Here is a 20,981-nt window from a genome sequence, read left to right as displayed (position 1 = left end):
TTTCTATGTCCTTCAGCCGGTACTGTCTGAGACACTAGCATTTTCATTTTTGTATCTTTCATGCGTCTTTGTTCGTGTTCTTGTTCATCTCTAATTCTATTGTGATGATACTGTAACATTTGTAGCATTTGTGACGGAGTGTTACTTTGCCAGGTACTCTCGAATTTCAATATTCTATTCTTCACTGGGGGCAATGCATTTTCCACTAATTTTGTCACAAATAAATGTGGATACGACTCACTACTTGTTTTTATACCACTATTTATTCCAAAACATTTTTCAAATCGGGCATAATAGTCACTTGTGTCTTCATCGTGCTTTTGTTTACAGGCCGTGATTGCGCCCCAATCTTCCTTTTTCGTAGTTAATAAACGTGGCAGTACTTGTACTAGTAAACCTGGTAATGCTTTGACTTTATCCCCGAGCCCTGAACCTGCAGCTCGGGCCTTTTCTTCCTCTGCTAATGCTGTCCAATCTATCTTTTGGTCTCCCACTTCCCACTCTTTTTCTTTCAGTTTTTCATAAATGCCAGCAGGTAGGAGCACCTTTAATATCGTCATAATATCAGGATAGGTATACTCTCCCATCAGCAACATGTCCTTAATTTCTCGGTGGAAACCCGCTGGGTCTTTGTCATGACTTGGTACTACTTTCTTCATTTCTAACAATTCAATTTTTGATATGGGTGTGTATACAAATACACGGTGAAACTCGTTGTCTTCGCCTTTTATTGGGTGCACTTCTCGTAAGGGATTTTGTCTATCCATATAATACGGCGTTCTTTCTCTGCGGGGCAGCGAGAAAGAATCCGGACTTACAAAAAGGACATACTGTTTACGTGACACTAATATTTCTTTAATTAACTTGTTACTAGAACCTCTCCATCTGTTCGTGAGTAGTTCCGTTAATATATCAGGTAAAGGACCAGGGTCAGCATGTTGGCTCTTATATAGTATAAGAAGCTGCTGAATCATATAGATTCCAGCTAAACGTTGTTCATCTGTACTAAGGTTAAAAAACGTGTGTGCTACGGTCTCATCACCGTATTTTTCAGGACTGTCAATCCAGTGAACAGCTGATCTGGCTAATTCTTGCTCATCCAGGGAGTCGAGGAGGTGGTAACCCCTTCGTTCTCGTAGTATTTTATCTGCGGCTTGAAACGAATGTTCAGGAGACTTCAGATTTATTACAGGCGTCGGATACGTTCTGCTATTATTTGGACATACAGAGTGTATGGGATCAGAAAAACATCTAGTATTTTCACAGGATCTTCCTCTGCCTACATAGGCTATGGTTTCTGACTGTCTTGCGGAATTCCCTGATTCGGACACTTCATCTTGCTCGAACTCGTCTGTTCCCAATCTCTCTTCATGAATACGCTCTATTTCTTTACGGATTTTTCGGCACATGGCTATTATACAATTTTTCTTATCGTGTCTCCCTTCTGATATATTCTGACTCCATCTTGTAAGAATAAGCATTGCATTCGGGTCTACCCCCGGACGGTCTTGATTTCTGATCACACAGTTTATGAGGAAACGTAGCAGTTCCCCCTGTATCTCTACTTTCTGGAATTCCATAGCTCTGTTAATACATTCTGGGTCTCGCCCTGTTTGGACAAAATGATATATTTTATCTAGATGCGTAATCATTCCTGGTAACCTCGCTAAATACTCTGCGGCTCGCCTGATACGTAATGATGCCAGGACCATTTCATCCTCTTTACCAACCACCGGGTCATATCTACAATTTACAAGGAGTTCTTTAAGCGTACGTTCACTTACGAACTTGGGTGTACGTGAATGTGCTGATTCTTGAAAAACAAGTTTATTTATTCTGGGCGGTGTAAAGGTACTGCTAGCACCTCCCGTGGCCCCATCTGGGGCGCCGGGTGTGAATGGGTTCGTCGAACGTGACACAGCAACTATGGGCGTCAATACCACTGTAGAATCGATTGCGGAGACAGATGCGGAAACAGATGTGCTTGCCGAAGCTTGCGTCGGGACTTGCTGTTGCACGGGGACAGATACCTGATCCTGACGTTGAACCCCTCCGCCAGACGGTCTATGTGGTGTAGGGTTAGCATACTCGGGAGCTGCGTCGTCTAGATATGAGGAAAGAAAAACATCTTCTGCGGTTCTGGGATGCCCCTTTGGATGTACCTTAATTGGAAATAATGGGGGTGGCAAGTCTTTTGGCATCTCCGTAACAGCCTTAGGTAGTCCTTCGGCTAGAAGGGGGTACATACCATTCATAAGGGCGTTCCTTTGTCTATTTACTTGTTCTGATTTCACTCGGATACCTTCCTCAATTAATAGATTTTCTTGAACTTTATTTGAACTTTCTTTACTCCTCTCTTCTTGTCTACGTGCTTTTTCTGTACGTCTATGAGATTCTTTACGCCATAATTCAACGGCGTCTTTCTGTGACTGTCTGACCTTTCTTTTCCATAACTCTTCTTCCACTTTCATGATGCACTCTGCATCCCAGGTTCCCGCTGCGGGCCACCTTTGACTTTCCGGCAATCCCTTGGTATAATCTACCCATAGATCAAGAAACAATATGGCATCTAAGCCATGTTTATGGTACATAAAATGCCCTGGGGTGTCCCTAGGAGGAATAGGAACTGCTTCTTCGAGCACCCCTTTTCTGGTAGTAATCTGTCTTAACTTCGAGAAGAGCGGCATTTCGACAACTGATCTGATACTTACTCTTGAATTCACTTAATACGGAAAACACAATAATGAACAGTGAACAATGAACAATCATTCATACCACAATATGCAAGACATTTGAACACTTTAAACATTAAACATTAAACATTTTAAAAATGACCGATGATGATGACAGTCTGCATAACTAATCACCAAGCTGAATTCTTGACAAAAACTGAATACTTCGGAATACTTGATATACTGCTAAACAGTACATATACACTGCTAAACAGTGCAGACCGGATTTGTGTACCCAAATCCGTCTTGACCGGCACAACCTATGTGCGCGTCAACACGCCTCCCCGGCGATGGTACTCACCGAGTAGCTCCTTGAAACGGAAGGCCTCAGAGAATGAACGGGACTCGATGACTGCGGACAGCGGACCTTTTGGACATCGGGACTTCGAAAACCTGGTGGGCCTCTGTATACCTCGGATCTTGCTCTCTCAGCTAGGCTCTGGTCGGGATACTTCGCACTTCTCACCGCCTCGTCTGGGTTGATCGCAGCCTCAGTCGCCCCCGCTTGACCGGAGGGAGCTTACAGGAAATCCTGCTGGTACGCGTTTATGGTCCGTCCAGCTGTGGCAGGAGACCGGGCCTGCAACGCACCGCCGGCGCGTGAGATGAGAAAGTGTCCCTATTTGGGCGCCATTATGTGGTAAATATTCTTTGTTACCTAATACTGAATTTCATACGGAATCTTAAGTAAAGTAAAATAGCTCAAAATAACAAGAGGCAGAATCCGTGGTATAAGAGGTTTTCTAAATGGGCTTTATTCCATCAAAAATGGCCGACTCGAGTCGCGGCCTTCAGGTTCCGTCACCACGAGGGTTCAGGAAGTGAAGTACAATACTTTATTGACAGACATGTATTTTTATAATAAGTACATTACAATGAAACGAATGTAGAAGGCGTAACATTTGATAAGAAAAGTGACATAACAGGTACGTAATCGAAACTAGGCGTAATAAGGAGCGAAAAGAAACATGATTGGCTCTGGTTATCTTACATAGGTGGATCTATACGATAATACTTAACATAGATGCGTGCGCAGCAGTATGACGTGTGATTGACGTGCAACTAGGGGGTGAAGGGGACTTGACGTTTAGCTCTACATGTGGAGACGAGAAGTCTGGGGGTCAAGTCAACCTAATCCCAAATCATATCTAACATCCTATGTTTAGAGAACTATGTTATCCACAAGAAGAGACTCTCGGACAGAATCTATTCTATACTGACTGTGTGCGTGTACAAGCGTCTAAGTGTCTATATGAGATGCGAGGGGCAGAAAACTCTCCATGGAAACAGGGCTATGAATCACTTGCAGGAGGACGGAAAGGCTGAGTCCTTTGCTTGGTAGCTGGAAGAATGTTTACTTAAACTACTAGACAGGAATGCATCGGCTGAGGAGCAAAATAGATAATTCGAAGGTGAAATACAGCTTCTTGGCAGGCAGTCGAAAACTGGCCGAGGCAGGCACCGTTAGCTGCACAGGGAGTAGGACAAAGTTCATGGATACAGATGCGAGCTCAAGCTGAAGCTGTCAGAGACAGAGAGCAGGGAAGGCTTTGAGGACAGAATCGGGCCTACTTGCCTGAACTGTAAAAATAGAGTAACTTAGCCATATAAAGTCGGTGGCCTTTCATACTTAGGAATGGAATATCCGGCCCATTGATGGCGGATCTGACAGAGAACAGGTTGACGGTGGACGCACATATGTTTGCGTTTTGGAAACTGGAACTGGAGAGAGCATACATGTACTTGTGACATGCACATAGAACCGTTGGGGTCCAAGATAGGGGACATAACTGACCAGGAAAATCCACATTTCCACAGTCCACATGAGAAAAGCAAGGCCCTGAGGAGTGGGCACCCCCATCCGCAGTCACCAGTGTCCTCCACAGCTAATGCAGAAGAGGGCATCCCCATCTCTCCTTCTTCACTGGGGCTCACACCAACCAAGCAGGGCCCTGAAACAGGCCCCCAGCTATGCCGGCCCCACTGATCACTGCAGCCTCTTGGGGTCAGGCTGCCACCAGCCGATAAAGGTCCTGCAGCCCGCCAACCTGTCTTTGCACCATGGGGCTGGGATTGTGAAAGTCCAGGCTACAGGTACAGTAAGGACAGGAGAGAGAGTAGAATATAGGGGCACTGCTTACAAAGCCTTCTAAGCCACAGAGATCCCCAGCGGGCAGCCAAGCACTGGCAGACCACATGGCAGCAGGTAGGTTATAGGCCACTGAGCGGGTGCCCAGACCTTTGTTGAGTTCCATCTCCTAGAGGCCTCAATGGGGATGGAGGACAGGCTGAATCGGGGTGAGCTCCCTCCAGCACTGCTACTACTCATCCAGGAGCAAGCCTCAGTCAGGGACAACGTAGATAGGGGACATTATGTCAGGATTTTGGCAGGATTAGTTGGTGGGGCAGCAGAGTTCCCTAGGAGCACGTCCAGACAGCCATGTTGCTTGGCCAAGTCTGCAAACCTAATGGATAACTTTGTATCCTTTATACATGATCATGACCTAAAACCCAATCTGTCAATGATATATATTGTGACTTCGGGCCATAAATCCATGAAATTTAGAACCTTTTTTTATTGATAATCTGATTTTAGAGATAGTTGTATAATGTTTGACAATTTTTGCCATTTGCCATACCTGTTGCAGCACAGAGGGAAACATGAATTCAAACACATTGGAAGGTGGCACCCTTTGATTCAACAGTTCGATTAGAAAATAGGGGCCAGATATACGTAGCTTTTTTGTTGTTCACCGAATTGGGCTGTTTGCGACAGCAAAAAAGCTTTTTTGCACACACAGTAAAAAACGGTATTTTGCGATTCAGTAACTTCAAAATGGGTTAGCTATTTGGTATTAGGAACGGGTGTGTTAAGTGGTCACTTCCTAATAGCGACTCACAGTTCTATGTACGAATGTTTTGTGACCAAAATGCAGTCGCCAAACTTATACATTTTGCCGCCTACTTCAAGTAGGTGGTAACCCAGTTGCAAATGGAAAGGGGTCCTTAGAGGACCCCTTCCACTTTATGAATGGTTGCAAAAACTTTTTTTAGAGCAGGCAGTGGTCACAAGGACCACTGCCTGCTCTGAAAAAGTGAAACAGAAGTGTTTCATTTGTGGTTCCCAAATAGCGACCTACCTCATGAATATTACGACCCTCATTAGGAATCGCTAAATGTGTCAAGGACACATTTGTACATGGGTGTTCTCGATTGCCCAATAGTGAATTCCAAAAATTCCCTATTAGGAACTAGCAAATTATACATAGGTACACGTGGCCCCAGATCGCTAAACACATGTTGGAAATATGTAGAAGATAATGTATATTCGGGGCTTTACTGACCTTACGAGTCTGCTGGTGGAAGAAACTAGGTTTTAAAGATGACTTCTGGGTCTCCAACCTCTCATTTTTCATGTCATAAATACATCAGATGAATGATATAGAACATATCATTAAGATGATATGTTCTATATGCTGGTCTCTATTTGGGCTAACCCGGTGGTTTCAAAGAGTGATGAAAATGTAACTGAATGTTTGAGGGCAGAAACCCTGTTGTGGCCTCCAGCTTAAACACGAGAGGAGACGGTAAGTAAATAACTTTCTTAAATGTATTCATGGTTTAATGAGCCACCGCTGCCCTCAAACAACAGGAAAGCTCCAACTGATAAAATGTGGAACCCTCTCAATGGTGAGCAGCTATGGCAACCCCTCAGACATTCCAAGGGTTAAGAGAAACAACCCTTGCTAAGCACAACATATTACCATTTTTTTTAACAACACACGTAGTCTACCTCTGCAAACATAAAAGTGCAAAACACCAGCCACCAAAACATAAACCCCCCCCAAAAAAACTGAAATCTTAAAGAGAGCAATGAGCTATGCTTGCCACATGAGAAAAACAGAAAGTACATCATCTTAGCTTCCAGGGTGCATGTTTCACACGACTCGACCTTTGTGGTTCCACACAGGAACTTTGTTCACCAGCAGAGGGCAGGGCTAAATCAACATCTTGTCCCAAATGATTTGAAGCCCCAAACACTTTCACCACCTTACTGGCATTCCACCGATACCCATCACGTACCATAATGGCACCACCACACACTCTCTTGACACGCATAGGATCACCATACACCGCACCTCCCTTTCTGACAAAGTCTGTATTTTTAACATGAACCATGTCATCAGGGGAACACAAAACAGGTCTAACAGACTTCTTGAGATCATATCTCTTTCCCATTTTCTCTTGGCCCGCTGCCACCCTGGATTCCACTGCCCCTTGATCCACCCAGCATGAAACTTTATAACCGTCTTAAGTAGCCAAGCAGGATATAAAGTGGGCGTGGGCATGCCCCTCTGAGCAAAACAAATGGCACAATTTTTGTGAGAGAATGTGGCGTAGTGTGATAAAACCACAACATTGACCTAACCACACCCTCCACATTGTAACCATTGCTCTTTGCCCACTTGATGCATTCAACAATCACCCTATTCATCCTTTTCACCAATCAGTTAGTTTGTGGATGAGAAACTGAACTCCTCAAATGTTTAATACCCGACTCACCCAGAAATGTGCTCATATCATGGTTCACAAATTGCACCCCATTGTCAGACACTAACACTTCAGAGAAACCTTCTCTCATAAAAATCTTCTTTAGGAAATGTATAGCATTACTCGCAGTGGGGGACACACAAAAACGTACTTCAGGCCACTTACTGTGGTAATCCATCAAAACAAGCGCAAAGCATAAATGGTGTGTAAGAAAATTGAAAGGTCCCACCAAACCAATTCATACCTTTAACCATGGCTTCTCCGGGAATGGTATGGACTGTAGCAGAGGTTTAACATCTTGGTACCCCTTCTCAGCCCCAGAACTTATAACACACTCTTTAACCACCGACTCAATGCCCTTATACATGGATGCCACCAGTAGTGTAATCTGATACGCCCACCAGTAAAGCACGAATGCCAACAGAGGGAATGCACCTGTCATCTCTCACAATCCCCCCATCTTCAATGGACAATTCCTCAGCAATTTTACAAAATGGTTGAATATCTGGAGACACACATCTCTCTCTGGGCCAACCCTTCACTATATATTTTTTGACCTTCCTAAGCACAGTATTCCAATCTCTGCTTTCTTCCACTCACTCTCCCTACACGCTTTGTTTTCCAAAGCATCAACATAAATGATAAAACAATCCTCTTCGTCCTCGTCCACATCAAGCACCTCTTCTTCGCAGATAGGACGTCTGGAGAGAAGATCAGCTCTGACATTATCCTTACCCCGAATGTGCTTGACAGCAAAATCATATTGTAGCAATTTCGTAGTCAAACGTGCTATACGTGGCATAGCATACTTTAGTCTGTCACCACCAAGAATGTAAACTAGAGGCTTATGATCAGTTTGTGTAACAAATGTCCTGTCCCACACGACACTCTTGAATTTCTCACTAGCAAAAATAGCATGCTAATAACTCCTTTTCGATCACGGAGTAATTAAGCTCTGGATCACGCAACACCCTGGGCGCATAACTAATGGTCACTTCAACTTCCTCCAGATGTTGTGTCGACACAGCGCCTAAACTGTAGTTACTGGCATCAACCGTTATAGTACAACATATATACGGGTCAAAGGCACTGAGGGTTTTTGCATTAGTCAACTCTGACTTGTCCATCATGAACGTGTCTTGACAATTATCATTCCATTCAAACGAGACATTAGCTCTTAACATGTTTGACAGAGCCTTCATATCAGTTGCATAGTCCGGTATAAAGCACGCATAAAACTTGCACGGACCAAAAAAGGAGCACAGCTTATGTTTGTCACTGGGACTCAGGCACTCAGGCACTCAACCACAGCCTTCACTAGACCAGGCCTTGGGCTTACTCCCTTGCATGACACTAACTGTCCCAAAAACTCTATTTCTTTCTTCCAGAACTCACACTTCACTTTTTTTACAACACCCTTCTCCTCAAAAATCCAGAGCACAGCTTTTAACGAGTTCTCATGATCTCCTGAATGTTTAGAGAAGATAAGAACTTTGTCCTGAAAAATGACGACCCCTTTCACACCATTGAAAATCTGCTGAATTATGCATTGAAAAACCGATGCAGCCGAAGCCAGGCCAAATAGAATCTTGCAAAACTGATAAGAACCAAATGGGGAATTAAAGCCATGTAATGGCAAGACTCATCATTCAACACCACTTGGTGATATGCTGAAGCAAGATCAATCTTAGAGAACTAATCTGCACCCCTCAATTCCTCCAAAAGCTTGCCAATCTTGGGCAGAGGGTAGGAATCAACTCAGCTTTCCTTATTCTGGCTTCTTACATCAATGCACAAACGCATATCCCCATTGTGTTTGCGAGCAACAACTAAAGGGCTGAACCACAGGCTTGATTTGATGGGTTCAATAACCCCACTACTCTGTAACCTGTCACACTCTTTCTTAAGATCTTCCCTGAGGTTGAAAGGCACAGATCTAACCTTATGCTTGATGGGGACAGCCTCTTTCTTTACTTTAATTCTGTGTTTGAAAGCCGCTATTTTTCTAAGACTGTTAGAGAATGCCTGCGGAAACTCTTCTTCTAAACATACAGAAGCTGGGGTGTCTTTGATAACCAGTACTTGTTCGCTAGTGCCAGTTCTAAAAACCATACCAAAAAGCCTCTGGTGATACCACCCAAGAATATTCAGACCACAAACCTCAACATAGATATTCCCTTGGATCCGATGCCCCCTGAACTAAAGAACATCTTAAATGAACCCTTCCAACTCAATTCTTCTCCTCACATAGGATACAGGCGCTCTGTCTGGAGGGAAAAGAGCCCTATTGCCCCAAATTCTTTTGAGTAGTTCGTAGGTGATCATTGAAATGCATGCACCAGAATACACCAATAAATTGAGGTTCTTGTCTCCCACAAGCACATCAACATTTGGATCCACACAATTATTTGGATCACCAGAAACTATGTCACCATCAGACACCACTACAATCCTATCTTGTAAATCCTTTACCAGCTCATGTTCACTCACTGAACCTTTTTCCATCACATAAATGCCAGAAACCAGTCCTAGGAAGCTTGTTTCCGGTCCAGGTAAGGTATGGCTTGGCAGTTCGGGCTGTTCTGTTCCCATGAGGCACAGGGTCAGACTGATTTGCATATGGCCATGTCTGAACTGGGATGGCAGAGTGGGCTAAAGAACGGTGATGGATCAAACCCAGATCTGTTGACTGGGTGTGAGTGTTTGATTGGTTCTGATGCTCCGTCCATCACCACCCCCTTTTGTACCGCTTGGCTGGCTTAGCCAGGCCAGACTGACACACTTTGGCAAAGTGACCCATTTTGCCACACTTGCGACAACACACATTCCTGGCTGGACACACTCTGTTGCCTCTCCCATGTGGCGCATAGCCATACCGGTAACAAATATTGGTTCTATTTTAAAAAGCGTTCTTGTGGACCTTGTTGTCTTTGCGTGGTACACTGGTAATCACAAATGCATTAGCAGAGTCCTTTGGTGGACAGTTTATATTGAGTTCCTTGATAAACAACTGTGCCAATTCAACACTTTTTGCTACCATCATAACATATTCGATCCCTGGGTCACCCATAGTTAGAAGCTTCAGTTGAATGTGTTTGTCCCAACAGTGAGTGATCCATTGATCCCCGAGCAGCTGTTCATGGTATCCCCAAATTGACATTGAGCACAAAGTTTCCACAAGGCACTTATATATGTGTCCACATTCTCACCCTGTGACTGTGCACGTTTAAGAAATGTATGTCATAGCGCAACTAATCTAGCCTGCACATCAAATTTTATAACTAACTTCTTAAATGCTTCTTATTACTCATCAACCACCTCAGCGTCACCCAACACCAATTCAGGGAGATGTTTGAAAACCTCTCAAAACCCAAAAAATGTAGAAGAAGACGCTTCTTCCTTTCAGCCCTGGGATCACTGACAAAATATCGAAGGACAAAAAATCGACCTACAAAAATATCGGAGCAAAAATAACGATGTCAAGAATATCGACATCCTATCTACAACATGGTAAGTACAAAAATATCAAAAATAAAATATAAGGTATTTTTTAGTAAAAAAAAAATGTAAGATAAACCAAATAATACTTATAAATAAAATAAACATAATTAAATATATTTTATAATGTTTAAAATTAATAACGAATATATATATAATTGAATAAAACATTAATTAAACATATACATATATTAAATAATATATATACTTACTTAATAATCAGTTTTAATAATTGTTTTAATAACAGAAATTATTAAACATTATTATAAATTACAAATACATCATACACAAAAACAATAACATAAATAAAAATTTAATAATTATACATAACACATTAAAAAAATTACATTTAATTTGAATATTGTTAAAATTAATTATATATTACATTAGCTAAGAATAATACCAAAAATATTTAGGGGCGATTCTGATCCTGGAAAAATTTTCCCCGTACGAATCGTATCTGGATTTATTACCGTACGAATCGTACAAGTCCCGTACAAACTGGCAAGTACGATTCGTATGTGAAAAAGTCCATACGAATCGTATTGGGTAAATTCCCCGACACGTCCTCGGGTCGGAAAAGGTGTCCGACACGTCCCCGGACATTTTAACGTCTGAATCTGAAAACTGAAGTCCGAGCGCGCAAGTACGATTCCTACCGTCCGTCCAATTGTACAACCGTATAGTAAAAAGACCGTCCGGAGCGAACTCCTATAGCAACCATGGCGACATCCAAACAGGTGCCAGGTACGCGCCGAACAAGCCCCCAGCCCCCCGTATGTACGCGCCGTACCCCCCAGCCCCCCGTATGTACGACACGTACCCCCAGGCCCGTAGGTATGGCACGTACCCCCACCCGTGTATGTACTGCACGTACCCCCACCCGTGTATGTACGACACGTACCCCCACCTGTGTATGTATGGCACGTACCCCCACCCGTGTATGTACGGCACGTACCCCCACCCGTGTATGTACGGCACGTACCCCCACCCATGTATGTACGACATGTACCCCCACCCGTGTATGTACGACACGTACCCCCCCGTAGGTACAGTGCGGACTCCCACCCGTGTATGTATGGCACGTACCCCCACCCGTGTATGTACGGCACATACCCCCACTCGTGTATGTATGGCACGTACCCCCACCCGTGTATGTACGGCACGTACCCCCACCCGTGTATATACGGCACGTACCCCCACCCGTGTATGTACGACACGTACCCCCACCCATTTATGTACGGCACGTACCCCCACCCCCATAGGTACAGTGCGGACTCCCACCCGTGTATGTACAACAAACAAATGATGGACTGAATGCTGACAATGCAGACATTCTCCCCCAGTCAAGAGATCTGGGTTAAATCCATCGTTCTTTTGCCCACTACACCACCCCAGTTTGGACATGGCCATATGCAAATCAGTCTTGGCCCTGTGCCTCATGGGAACAGTCCAGCCCGAACTGCCAAGCCATGTCTTCCCTGGACCGGAATCAAGCATCCTAGGAACGGTTTCTGGCTATCAGCCGTCATCAGCCAGGATAGCTTGACTCCAGTGGCGTAGTGAGCACGGGTCCCACGTCTGGGAATACCCATCCCACTTAGGGCGAAAAGCGTTACAACAAACAAATGATGGACGGAATGCTGACAATGCAGATATTCTCCCCCAGTCAAGAGATCTGGGTTAAATCCATCGTTCTTTTGCCCACAACACCACCCCAGTTTGGACATGGCCATATGCAAATCAGTCTTGGCCCTGTGCCTCATGGGAACAGTCCAGCCCGAACTGCCAAGCCATGTCTTCCCTGGACCGGAATCAAGCATCCTAGGACCGGTTTCTGGCTATCAGCCGTCATCGGCCAGGATAGCTTGACTCCAGTGGCGTAGTGAGCACGGGTCCCACGTCTGGGAATACCCATCCCACTTAGGGCGAAAAGCGTTACAACAAACAAATGATGGACGGAATGCTGACAATGCAGACATTCTCCCCCAGTCAAGAGATCTGGGTTAAATCCATTGTTCTTTTGCCCACTACACCACCCCAGTTTGGACATGGCCATATGCAAATCAGTCTTGGCCCTGTGCCTCATGGGAACAGTCGAGCCCGAACTGCCAAGCCATGTCTTCCCTGGACCGGAATCAAGCATCCTAGGACCGGTTTCTGGCTATCAGCCGTCATCAGCCAGGATAGCTTGACTCCAGTGGTGTAGTGAGCACGGGTCCCACGTCTGGGAATACCCATCCCACTTAGGGCGAAAAGCGTTACAACAAACAAATGATGGACGGAATGCTGACAATGCAGACATTCTCCCCCAGTCAAGAGATCTGGGTTAAATCCATCGTTCTTTTGCCCACTACACCACCCCAGTTTGGACATGGCCATATGCAAATCAGTCTTGGCCCTGTGCCTCATGGGAACAGTCCAGCCCGAACTGCCAAGCCATGTCTTCCCTGGACTGGAATCAAGCATCCTAGGGCCGGTTTCTGGCTATCAGCCGTCATCATGGATGGATTTAACCCAGATCTCTTGACTGGGGGAGAATGTCTGCATTGTCAGCATTCCGTCCATCATTTGTTTGTTGTAACGCTTTTCGCCCTAAGTGGGATGGGTATTCCCAGACGTGGGACCCATGCTCACTACGCCACTGGAGTCAAGCTATCCTGGCTGATGACGGCTGATAGCCAGAAACCGGTCCTAGGATGCTTGATTCCGGTCAAGGGAAGACATGGCTTGGCAGTTCGGGCTGGACTGTTCCCATGAGGCACAGGTTCAAGACTGATTTACATATGGCCATGTCTAAACTGGGGTGGCGTAGTGGGCAAAGGAACGATGGATTTAACCCAGATCTCTTGACTGGGGGAGAATGTCTGCATTGTCAGCATTCCGTCCATCATTTGTTTGTTGTAACGCTTTTCGCCCTAAGTGGGATGGGTATTCCCAGACGTGGGACCCGTGCTCACTACGCCACTGGAGTCAAGCTATCCTGGCTGATGACGGCTGATAGCCAGAAACCGGTCCTAGGATGCTTGATTCCGGTCCAGGGAAGACATGGCTTGGCAGTTCGGGCTGGACTGTTCCCATGAGGCACAAGGTCAAGACTGATTTGCATATGGCCATGTCTAAACTGACGTGGCGTAGTGGGCAAAAGAACGATGGATTTAACCCAGATCTCTTGACTGGGGGAGAATGTCTGCATTGTCAGCATTCCGTCCATCATTTGTTTGTTGTAACGCCTTTTGCCCTAAGTGGGATGGGTATTCCCAGACGTGGGACCCATGCTCACTACGCCACTGGAGTCAAGCTATCCTGGCTGATTACGGCTGATAGCCAGAAACCGGTCCTAGGATGCTTGATTCCGGTCCAAGGAAGACATGGCTTGGCAGTTCGGGCCGGACTGTTCCCATGAGGCACAGGGTCAAGACTGATTTGCATATGGCCATGTCTAAACTGGGGTGGCGTAGTGGGCAAAAGAACAATGGATTTAACCCAGATCTCTTGACTGGGGGAGAATGTCTGCATTGTCAGCATTCCGTCCATCATTTGTTTGTTGTAACCCGTGTATGTATGGCACGTACCCCCACCCGTGTATGTATGGCACGTACCCCACCCATGTATGTACGGCACGTACCCCCACCCGTGTATGTACGACACGTACCCCCACCCCCGTAGGTACGGTGTGGACCCCCAGCGCTACGGGGCTGGGGGTATGTGTCGTACATACACGGGTGGGGGTACGTGCCGTACATACACGGGTGGGGTACGTGCCGTACATACACGGGTGGGGGTACGTGCCGTACATACACGGGTGGGAGTCCGCACTGTACCTACGGGGGTGGGGGTACGTGCCGTACATACACGGGTGGGAGTCCGCACCGTACCTACGGGGGTGGGGGTACGTGTCGTACATACACGGGTGGGGGTATGTGCCGTACATACACGGGTGGGGGTACATGCCGTACCTACAGGGGTGGGGGTACATGTCATACATACACGGGTGGAGGTACGTGTCGTACATCCGCGGGGGGGCTGGGGGTACGGCGTGTCCATCCGCGGGGCTGGGGGGGACGGCCCATAAATACGGGGGGCTGGGGGGACGGCGCATACATACGGGGGGCTGGGGGGGGAGACGGCACGTACCGGGCCCCCTATTCCGCTCGCATTGCGGCGTCCTTCGCTTTTCCGGCACTTTGTGGGTGCCGTAAAAATATTGCCGTCCGGACTGCTGTTGGTGCGAATCGTACTTGCTGGGACATAAAAACATGCCTAACTCCGTCCGGACGTCACGTCCGCGGTGTCCTGGGTCACATTCATATGGATTTTGCTGTCGGTCGGTGTTTTTTCCGATTCGTACGGAAATGGTGTTTCCGTAAGAATCGTACTTGCAAGTTTGTATGGTGTTTTTACTGGGTACGAGTCGGACGGAGAAAACGCTCCGACCGACGGTTCGTACCTGGTTTTACCCAGGATCGGAATCGGCCCCTAAATAGCACAGACAATAAAACTACTACTCCAGCTCCAAAAAAAACAACAGTAAGGAAAATGTTGGATAGCGTAGGGCTAAAAATTACTATTCCAACTCCAGGGAGTGTAACAATAGGGAAAGTGTTGGATAACGTAGAGGTATAAATTACTGTTCCAACTCCAGAGAGTGCAACAGTAGGGAAAGTGTTGCATACCGTAGGGGTAAAAATTACTATTCCCACTCCAGAGAGTGCAACAGTAGAGAAAGTGTTGGATAGCGTAGGGGTAAACATTACTATTCCATCTCCAGAGAGTGCAACAGTAGGGAAAGTGTTAAATAGTGTAGGGGTTAAAATTACTATTCCAACTCCAAGGAGTGCAACAGTAGGGAAAGTGTTGGATAGCATAGGGGTAACAATTGCAATTCCCACTCCAGACAATGCAACAATAGGGAAAGTGTTGGATAGCGTAGGGGTAAAAATTATGATTCCAACTCCAGAGAGTGCAACAGTAGAGAAAGTGTTGGATAGCGTAAGGGTAAAAATTACTATTCCCACTCCAGAGAGTGCAACAGTAGGGAAAGTGTTGGATAGCGTTGGGGTAAAAATTACTATTCCAACTCCAGAGAGTGCAACAGTAGGGAAAGTGTTGGATAGCGAAGGGGTAAAAATTACTATTCCCACTCCAGAGAGTGCAACAGTAGGGAAAGTGTTGGATAGCGTAGGGGTAAAAATTACTATTCCTACTCCAGAGAGTGCAACAGTAGGGAAAGTGTTGGATAGCGTAGGGGTACAAATTACTATTCCAACTCCAGAGAGTGCAACTGTAGAGAAAGAGTTGGATAGCGTAGATAAAAAATTATCATTCCCACTCCAGAGAGTGCAACAGCAGGGAATGTGTTGGATAGAGTAGGGGTAAAAATTACTATTCCAACTCCAGAGAGTGCAACAGTAGGGAAAGTGTTGGATAGCGTAGGGGTAAAAATTACTATTCCCACTCCAGAGAGTGCAACAGTAGGGAAAGTGTTGGATAGCGTAGGGGTAAAAATTACTATTCCTACTCCACAGAGTGCAACAGTAGGGAAAGTGTTGGATAGCGTAAGGGTCAAAATTACTATTCCAACTCCAGAGAGTGCAACAGTACGGTACTGTGAAGTAGTGTGGCTCACTGGTTAGAGGCGGCAGACCCGAAGGCAGAGGACGGCCCGGGACCAGGGTTCAATTCCCGACGCGGCAGGGTCTTGGACCAGGGTCAGCGGACTCGATAATTCTCGCCTCGGTGCCTACACTAATCAGGGATCGCACTCGGCAACTCTGGGCATTAGCTTGCCTCATCTTCACAATGGCCCCCCCAGACCACCAGGGATGCCTGGTCTCACCTTGGAGATTCCCGTCAGGGACCATCTCTCAGGGAAAGCCAATACGGGTTCCCCAGCGGTCGAAGCGCGGAGATACTCCTCCGGGAGTCGATTCTAGCGCTATATAAGCCCACAATACAATACAATACAAGTGTTGGATAGCGTAGGGATAAAAATTACTTTAGTCCAACTCCAGAGAGTGCAACAGTAGGGAAAGTGTTGGATAGCGTAGAAGGTAAAAATAACATACTTATAAATAAAATAATTATTTAAAATAATTAGTGATTTAATTATTAAATAACTCAAAATTATTTACAAATACCAATAAATAATTATTACAAACATAACTACCAATGAATAATTAATTAACAATACATTAATAATAAATACCAATAAATAATAATTAATAAATATTAATTACCAAATAATAAATATTAAACAATAAATTATTCTTCATAACCAAAAACATATGAATTATTAAAAAGTAATTACCAATTTAAAAAAATTGAACAATTAAAAAAATGTATACCACAAAATAATAATTATGAAACATTAAGTACCAATTAAAAAATATTGAACTATTAAATATTTTTATACCCCAAAATAATAATTATTAAACATTAATTACCAATTAATAATTACGTATTAATATATTAATTAGAAATATCAATACGTAATATTTAATCATTTTTAATTCACAATTAATGATTAATCAACAATAAATTATTTTTCATAACCAAAATATTACAATTTGGAATATTTACCAATTATTAATTAATGTCCAATTCATTAATTATCAATACCCAACAACAAATTTAATAATTACTTAATTAGATCTCAATTACTTCCAAAACTATTCCCCTATAAACGCATGACACACTCCAATAATAAAATAATACACTTAACATAATTATCAATTAATCAGTTAATAAAAACTCATTACCAATTAATAAAAATTAATTACCAATTAATTCTTAATTAACAATAATATAATTATCAATACCAATAAATGAAAATAAATTATTACTTAATTACAATTAAATTACTTCCCACCCTATTCCCCAATAAACCCACAACCCGCTACAGAACTTAAACGCAAAAATGATTTAAAATTAATTTATAATTCCTAAAAATGTATAATTAATTTCATATAATTAAATTACTTCCCACCCTATTCCCCTATAAACTCACAACCTGCTACAGTACTAAAACACCAAATTGACTTAAAAAAACATTATTAACATATAAAAATTGTATACATATATTTTAAAACCAGTAGAACCCTTAACAAAAAACATATAACACATGCATATTAAATACATAATAAAATACATAACAATAATATAAATATCGATATTAGTAACATCAATATTAGTAGCATCGATATATTTGATATCGATATTACTAACTTCGATATTACTAACATCGATATAAAAATACTTACCTTAGGGTCGATATTCTGTCCATAGATATTATTGACATCGATATTCTGTCCCTTCGATATTTAAAACTCGATATTAGTGCAGGTCGATATTTTATTTTCGATATTTTGACTGCTCACCCAGCCCTGAGCTGTAATTGCTCCCAGGTAAGCCTCGAAAGCATCAAAACACTGTCTCCAATGAATATGCAGACTTCCTGAATGGTGGAGGATTAGCTGACTACATATTCACCAGGTGTATCTGCTTGTCTTAAACTGCACAGATAATAGAGCAGAACACAACTATGTGCCAGAACACAATTACACAGGGTATACGTAGGGAAACAGGGGAGAAAAAATGGAACAAAACCCCACTGAGATGTTACACATCCAATAAAGTTACTGAAATAGGCTGCAAGAAACAAGTACAGCATGGTGTGCACATCACCAAAATGTATTGAGATGCGCAAGATGCTACCATGCAATGAGAAAAGAAAACAGGTGTGCGTATCACCAAACTTGATCTGTGGCGCACCAAACTCTTACCTGGTGTGCATGTCACAGTTGAAAAAAAAACCAGAAGGTTTCAAACCCCACCAGGTGAAATTAGACAGAGTCCTCCAACGCTGAACTGCCAAAAGAAACTGGCAAACACAGAGGCTTAGAAAACACAACTACAGCGTTAATTACCCTCTGCGATGTCGTTCTCCTGGGTGCCGAGTATCCTGCGTCTTGAATGTTTCAGTGTTACATGCTTTTAATTGGGAATTACTGAATTGTTTAAGACTCCTTGGATTATCGGGAAAAATTAGAGGAAATATTTGTTCATTGGTGTGTGAATGGAGACCTATTTGTACACGGTCTCTGATAGTTATGAGCGTTGTTTACTTTTTGGGATAGATATTACTCTTTAAAAGTTGTTGTTTTCAAAAGTTTTGCCACTTCATGAAACCTTTAACTTTTTCCTACACATTAGATATGTCCAATCTCAAATGTACTTTATATTTTCAAAGCTTTTAAAAACTTTCATGACATAAGCACTTTGCCATTGTTGAGAAGTGATTTCTTATACCTGCAGCTACTATTCTGCCATTGTGATGTTGTGGGACGTTTTCTGCATCTTGCTATCAAGTTCAGAGCTGATCTTGGAGAATGTTATATTAGTTGTTTTATGAATTTATTAAGATTGGTTATTGTTTAATGATGTATTCATATTGTTGTTGTATGTATGTACGTATTTACTTATAAGGCTGCTTTTTAACCTAAGCAAACTAAATTGACATACTGACTACACTGCACACAAAAAAGTATGAAAGGAAGAGTTGTAAACAATAGAGAACTCAATTCCAAAGATGCTCCACTTCCCTAGTTGTATCTGTATAAAACAAAAGAAAATGCAACAATTAATAATAACCTGCATGGGCCTTGTAAATTGGTTGCCAGTGGAGACTGGTTGGCTTTTCTTTTTGGCTGTTGTCAATGCTGTGCATTATGTGAAAAAAAAGATTGATGCGTAGGCATGCATGCACATGCATTTGCAAATTACTGCGGCTGAGAAAATGCATGTGTATGCGTTACTACGCGTGCACACTAATGCAGCAGGACACCATTTTATTTTTTTATTTACCCTTCCAAGATGGAAAAGCCAAATCATGGAATGGTAAAACAAAAGTGATTTAAATATTCTTCAAAGCACATTTTGTAAAAGGAGCAAGCTGGTAGCAAATTGCGGACAATGAGCCCTCCAAATAATTAAAGATCACAGCTGGAGAGGCAAAAGAGCAATGGAGGACCAGCTGGAATAAGAAATAAGCATAAGGTAATAACAGAGAATGGAGGATGATGAAGAAACATAGGAACGAGAGGCAGGGGAATAAAACTAATAACAAACACCAAAAAAGGCGGGAGAGAGGAGAAGGGAAGAAATAGATGAGCTGCGGGCCAGGGGAGGGGAACACAGAGCAAACGCCATTCGATATTTAAGGTGGGAAACGGCACAGAAAGGAGAGAGTAAGAAAATACATGCACGTCCATTGAGTGCCAATCAGTGGTAAGCAAAGAGGTATCCAAAGTTCGCTGTAAGTACTGGTATTGTTCATATAAGATCTTCAAAAATTGACAGCTAACAGCTGTCAGTAGGAAAGATTTAAACATAAGCTCATATCAATTGTTTGCTGCATAGAAATGGACAACAGAATATATCACAATCTGCTTGAGAGTGATGATACCTTGAAGAAGAGCGCAAAAGAAAACTCCCGGCTTGTAGCCCATTGTTAGCTCTTTTGCAAAGCACCTCAGAACAAACTTCTCTGAAGAATCCTCGGGTTAAAGCCTTATTATTTGCAGCCCTGGAAAATGAAATAAACTGAATTAAACAACATACAGACCAAAGAAAATGAGACACACTTTAGAGCTGTCACTTTACTGATTGTTTGACTCAATCATTTCCACAAAAGAACATAATTCATGTGTGCCCAATATTGTTCCACTCTCACCATGTTAATGTCACATTTTCAGGATAACCACATATATATTCACTGGATATACATTTATTCCTGCTTGATAGCCTGAAAATATGGTATGGATCAGCCTCCTCAAGCAAAGCTGGACAGCGGACATAAATGTGATTGGACAAATGAAGGCTATGCACTAGGAGAGTCCTAATACAGTCGGTTAGCATGTATACATTAGTCTTCAAATGTTCCTTCACTAGTGAAGTGAATTAGATGACCAACTTGTGTGATGTGTGCATTCAGAGTAAACATATTTTAAAAAATACGAAAACCGCGGGGCTTCATGTAATGACAACCCTGCTCGACTCAAACCACTGGGTTAAAAAAAAACACTAGAAAAACAACCCTAGTGCCAAAATGTCATGAACCACGTAACAATAAACATAACAAAGAAAAAATATAATAACACTTTTTGAATTAAAGAACAATTACATTTATTTCTGTAACAT

At 43.2% G+C, this 20,981-nt stretch overlaps 1 protein-coding gene across 1 annotated transcript in view; it reads right to left on the bottom strand.

Moving 5' to 3' along the window:
• LOC146809065 (B-cell receptor CD22-like) overlaps window positions 1-20,981 on the bottom strand; it is a 554,422-nt gene that overhangs the window by 355,333 nt on the left and 178,108 nt on the right. The window contains exon 2 of the mRNA XM_085614284.1: window positions 20,248-20,367. Coding sequence (XP_085470410.1) covers window positions 20,248-20,290 — 43 coding nt within the window. The 5' untranslated portion in view covers window positions 20,291-20,367. The remainder of the gene's footprint in view (window positions 1-20,247; window positions 20,368-20,981) is intronic.

This window comes from Triturus cristatus, chromosome 7, assembly GCF_964204655.1.
Source record: "Triturus cristatus chromosome 7, aTriCri1.1, whole genome shotgun sequence".
NCBI classification, from domain to species: Eukaryota; Metazoa; Chordata; class Amphibia; order Caudata; family Salamandridae; genus Triturus; species Triturus cristatus.
This window is presented reverse-complemented; position numbering and strand designations above follow the sequence as displayed.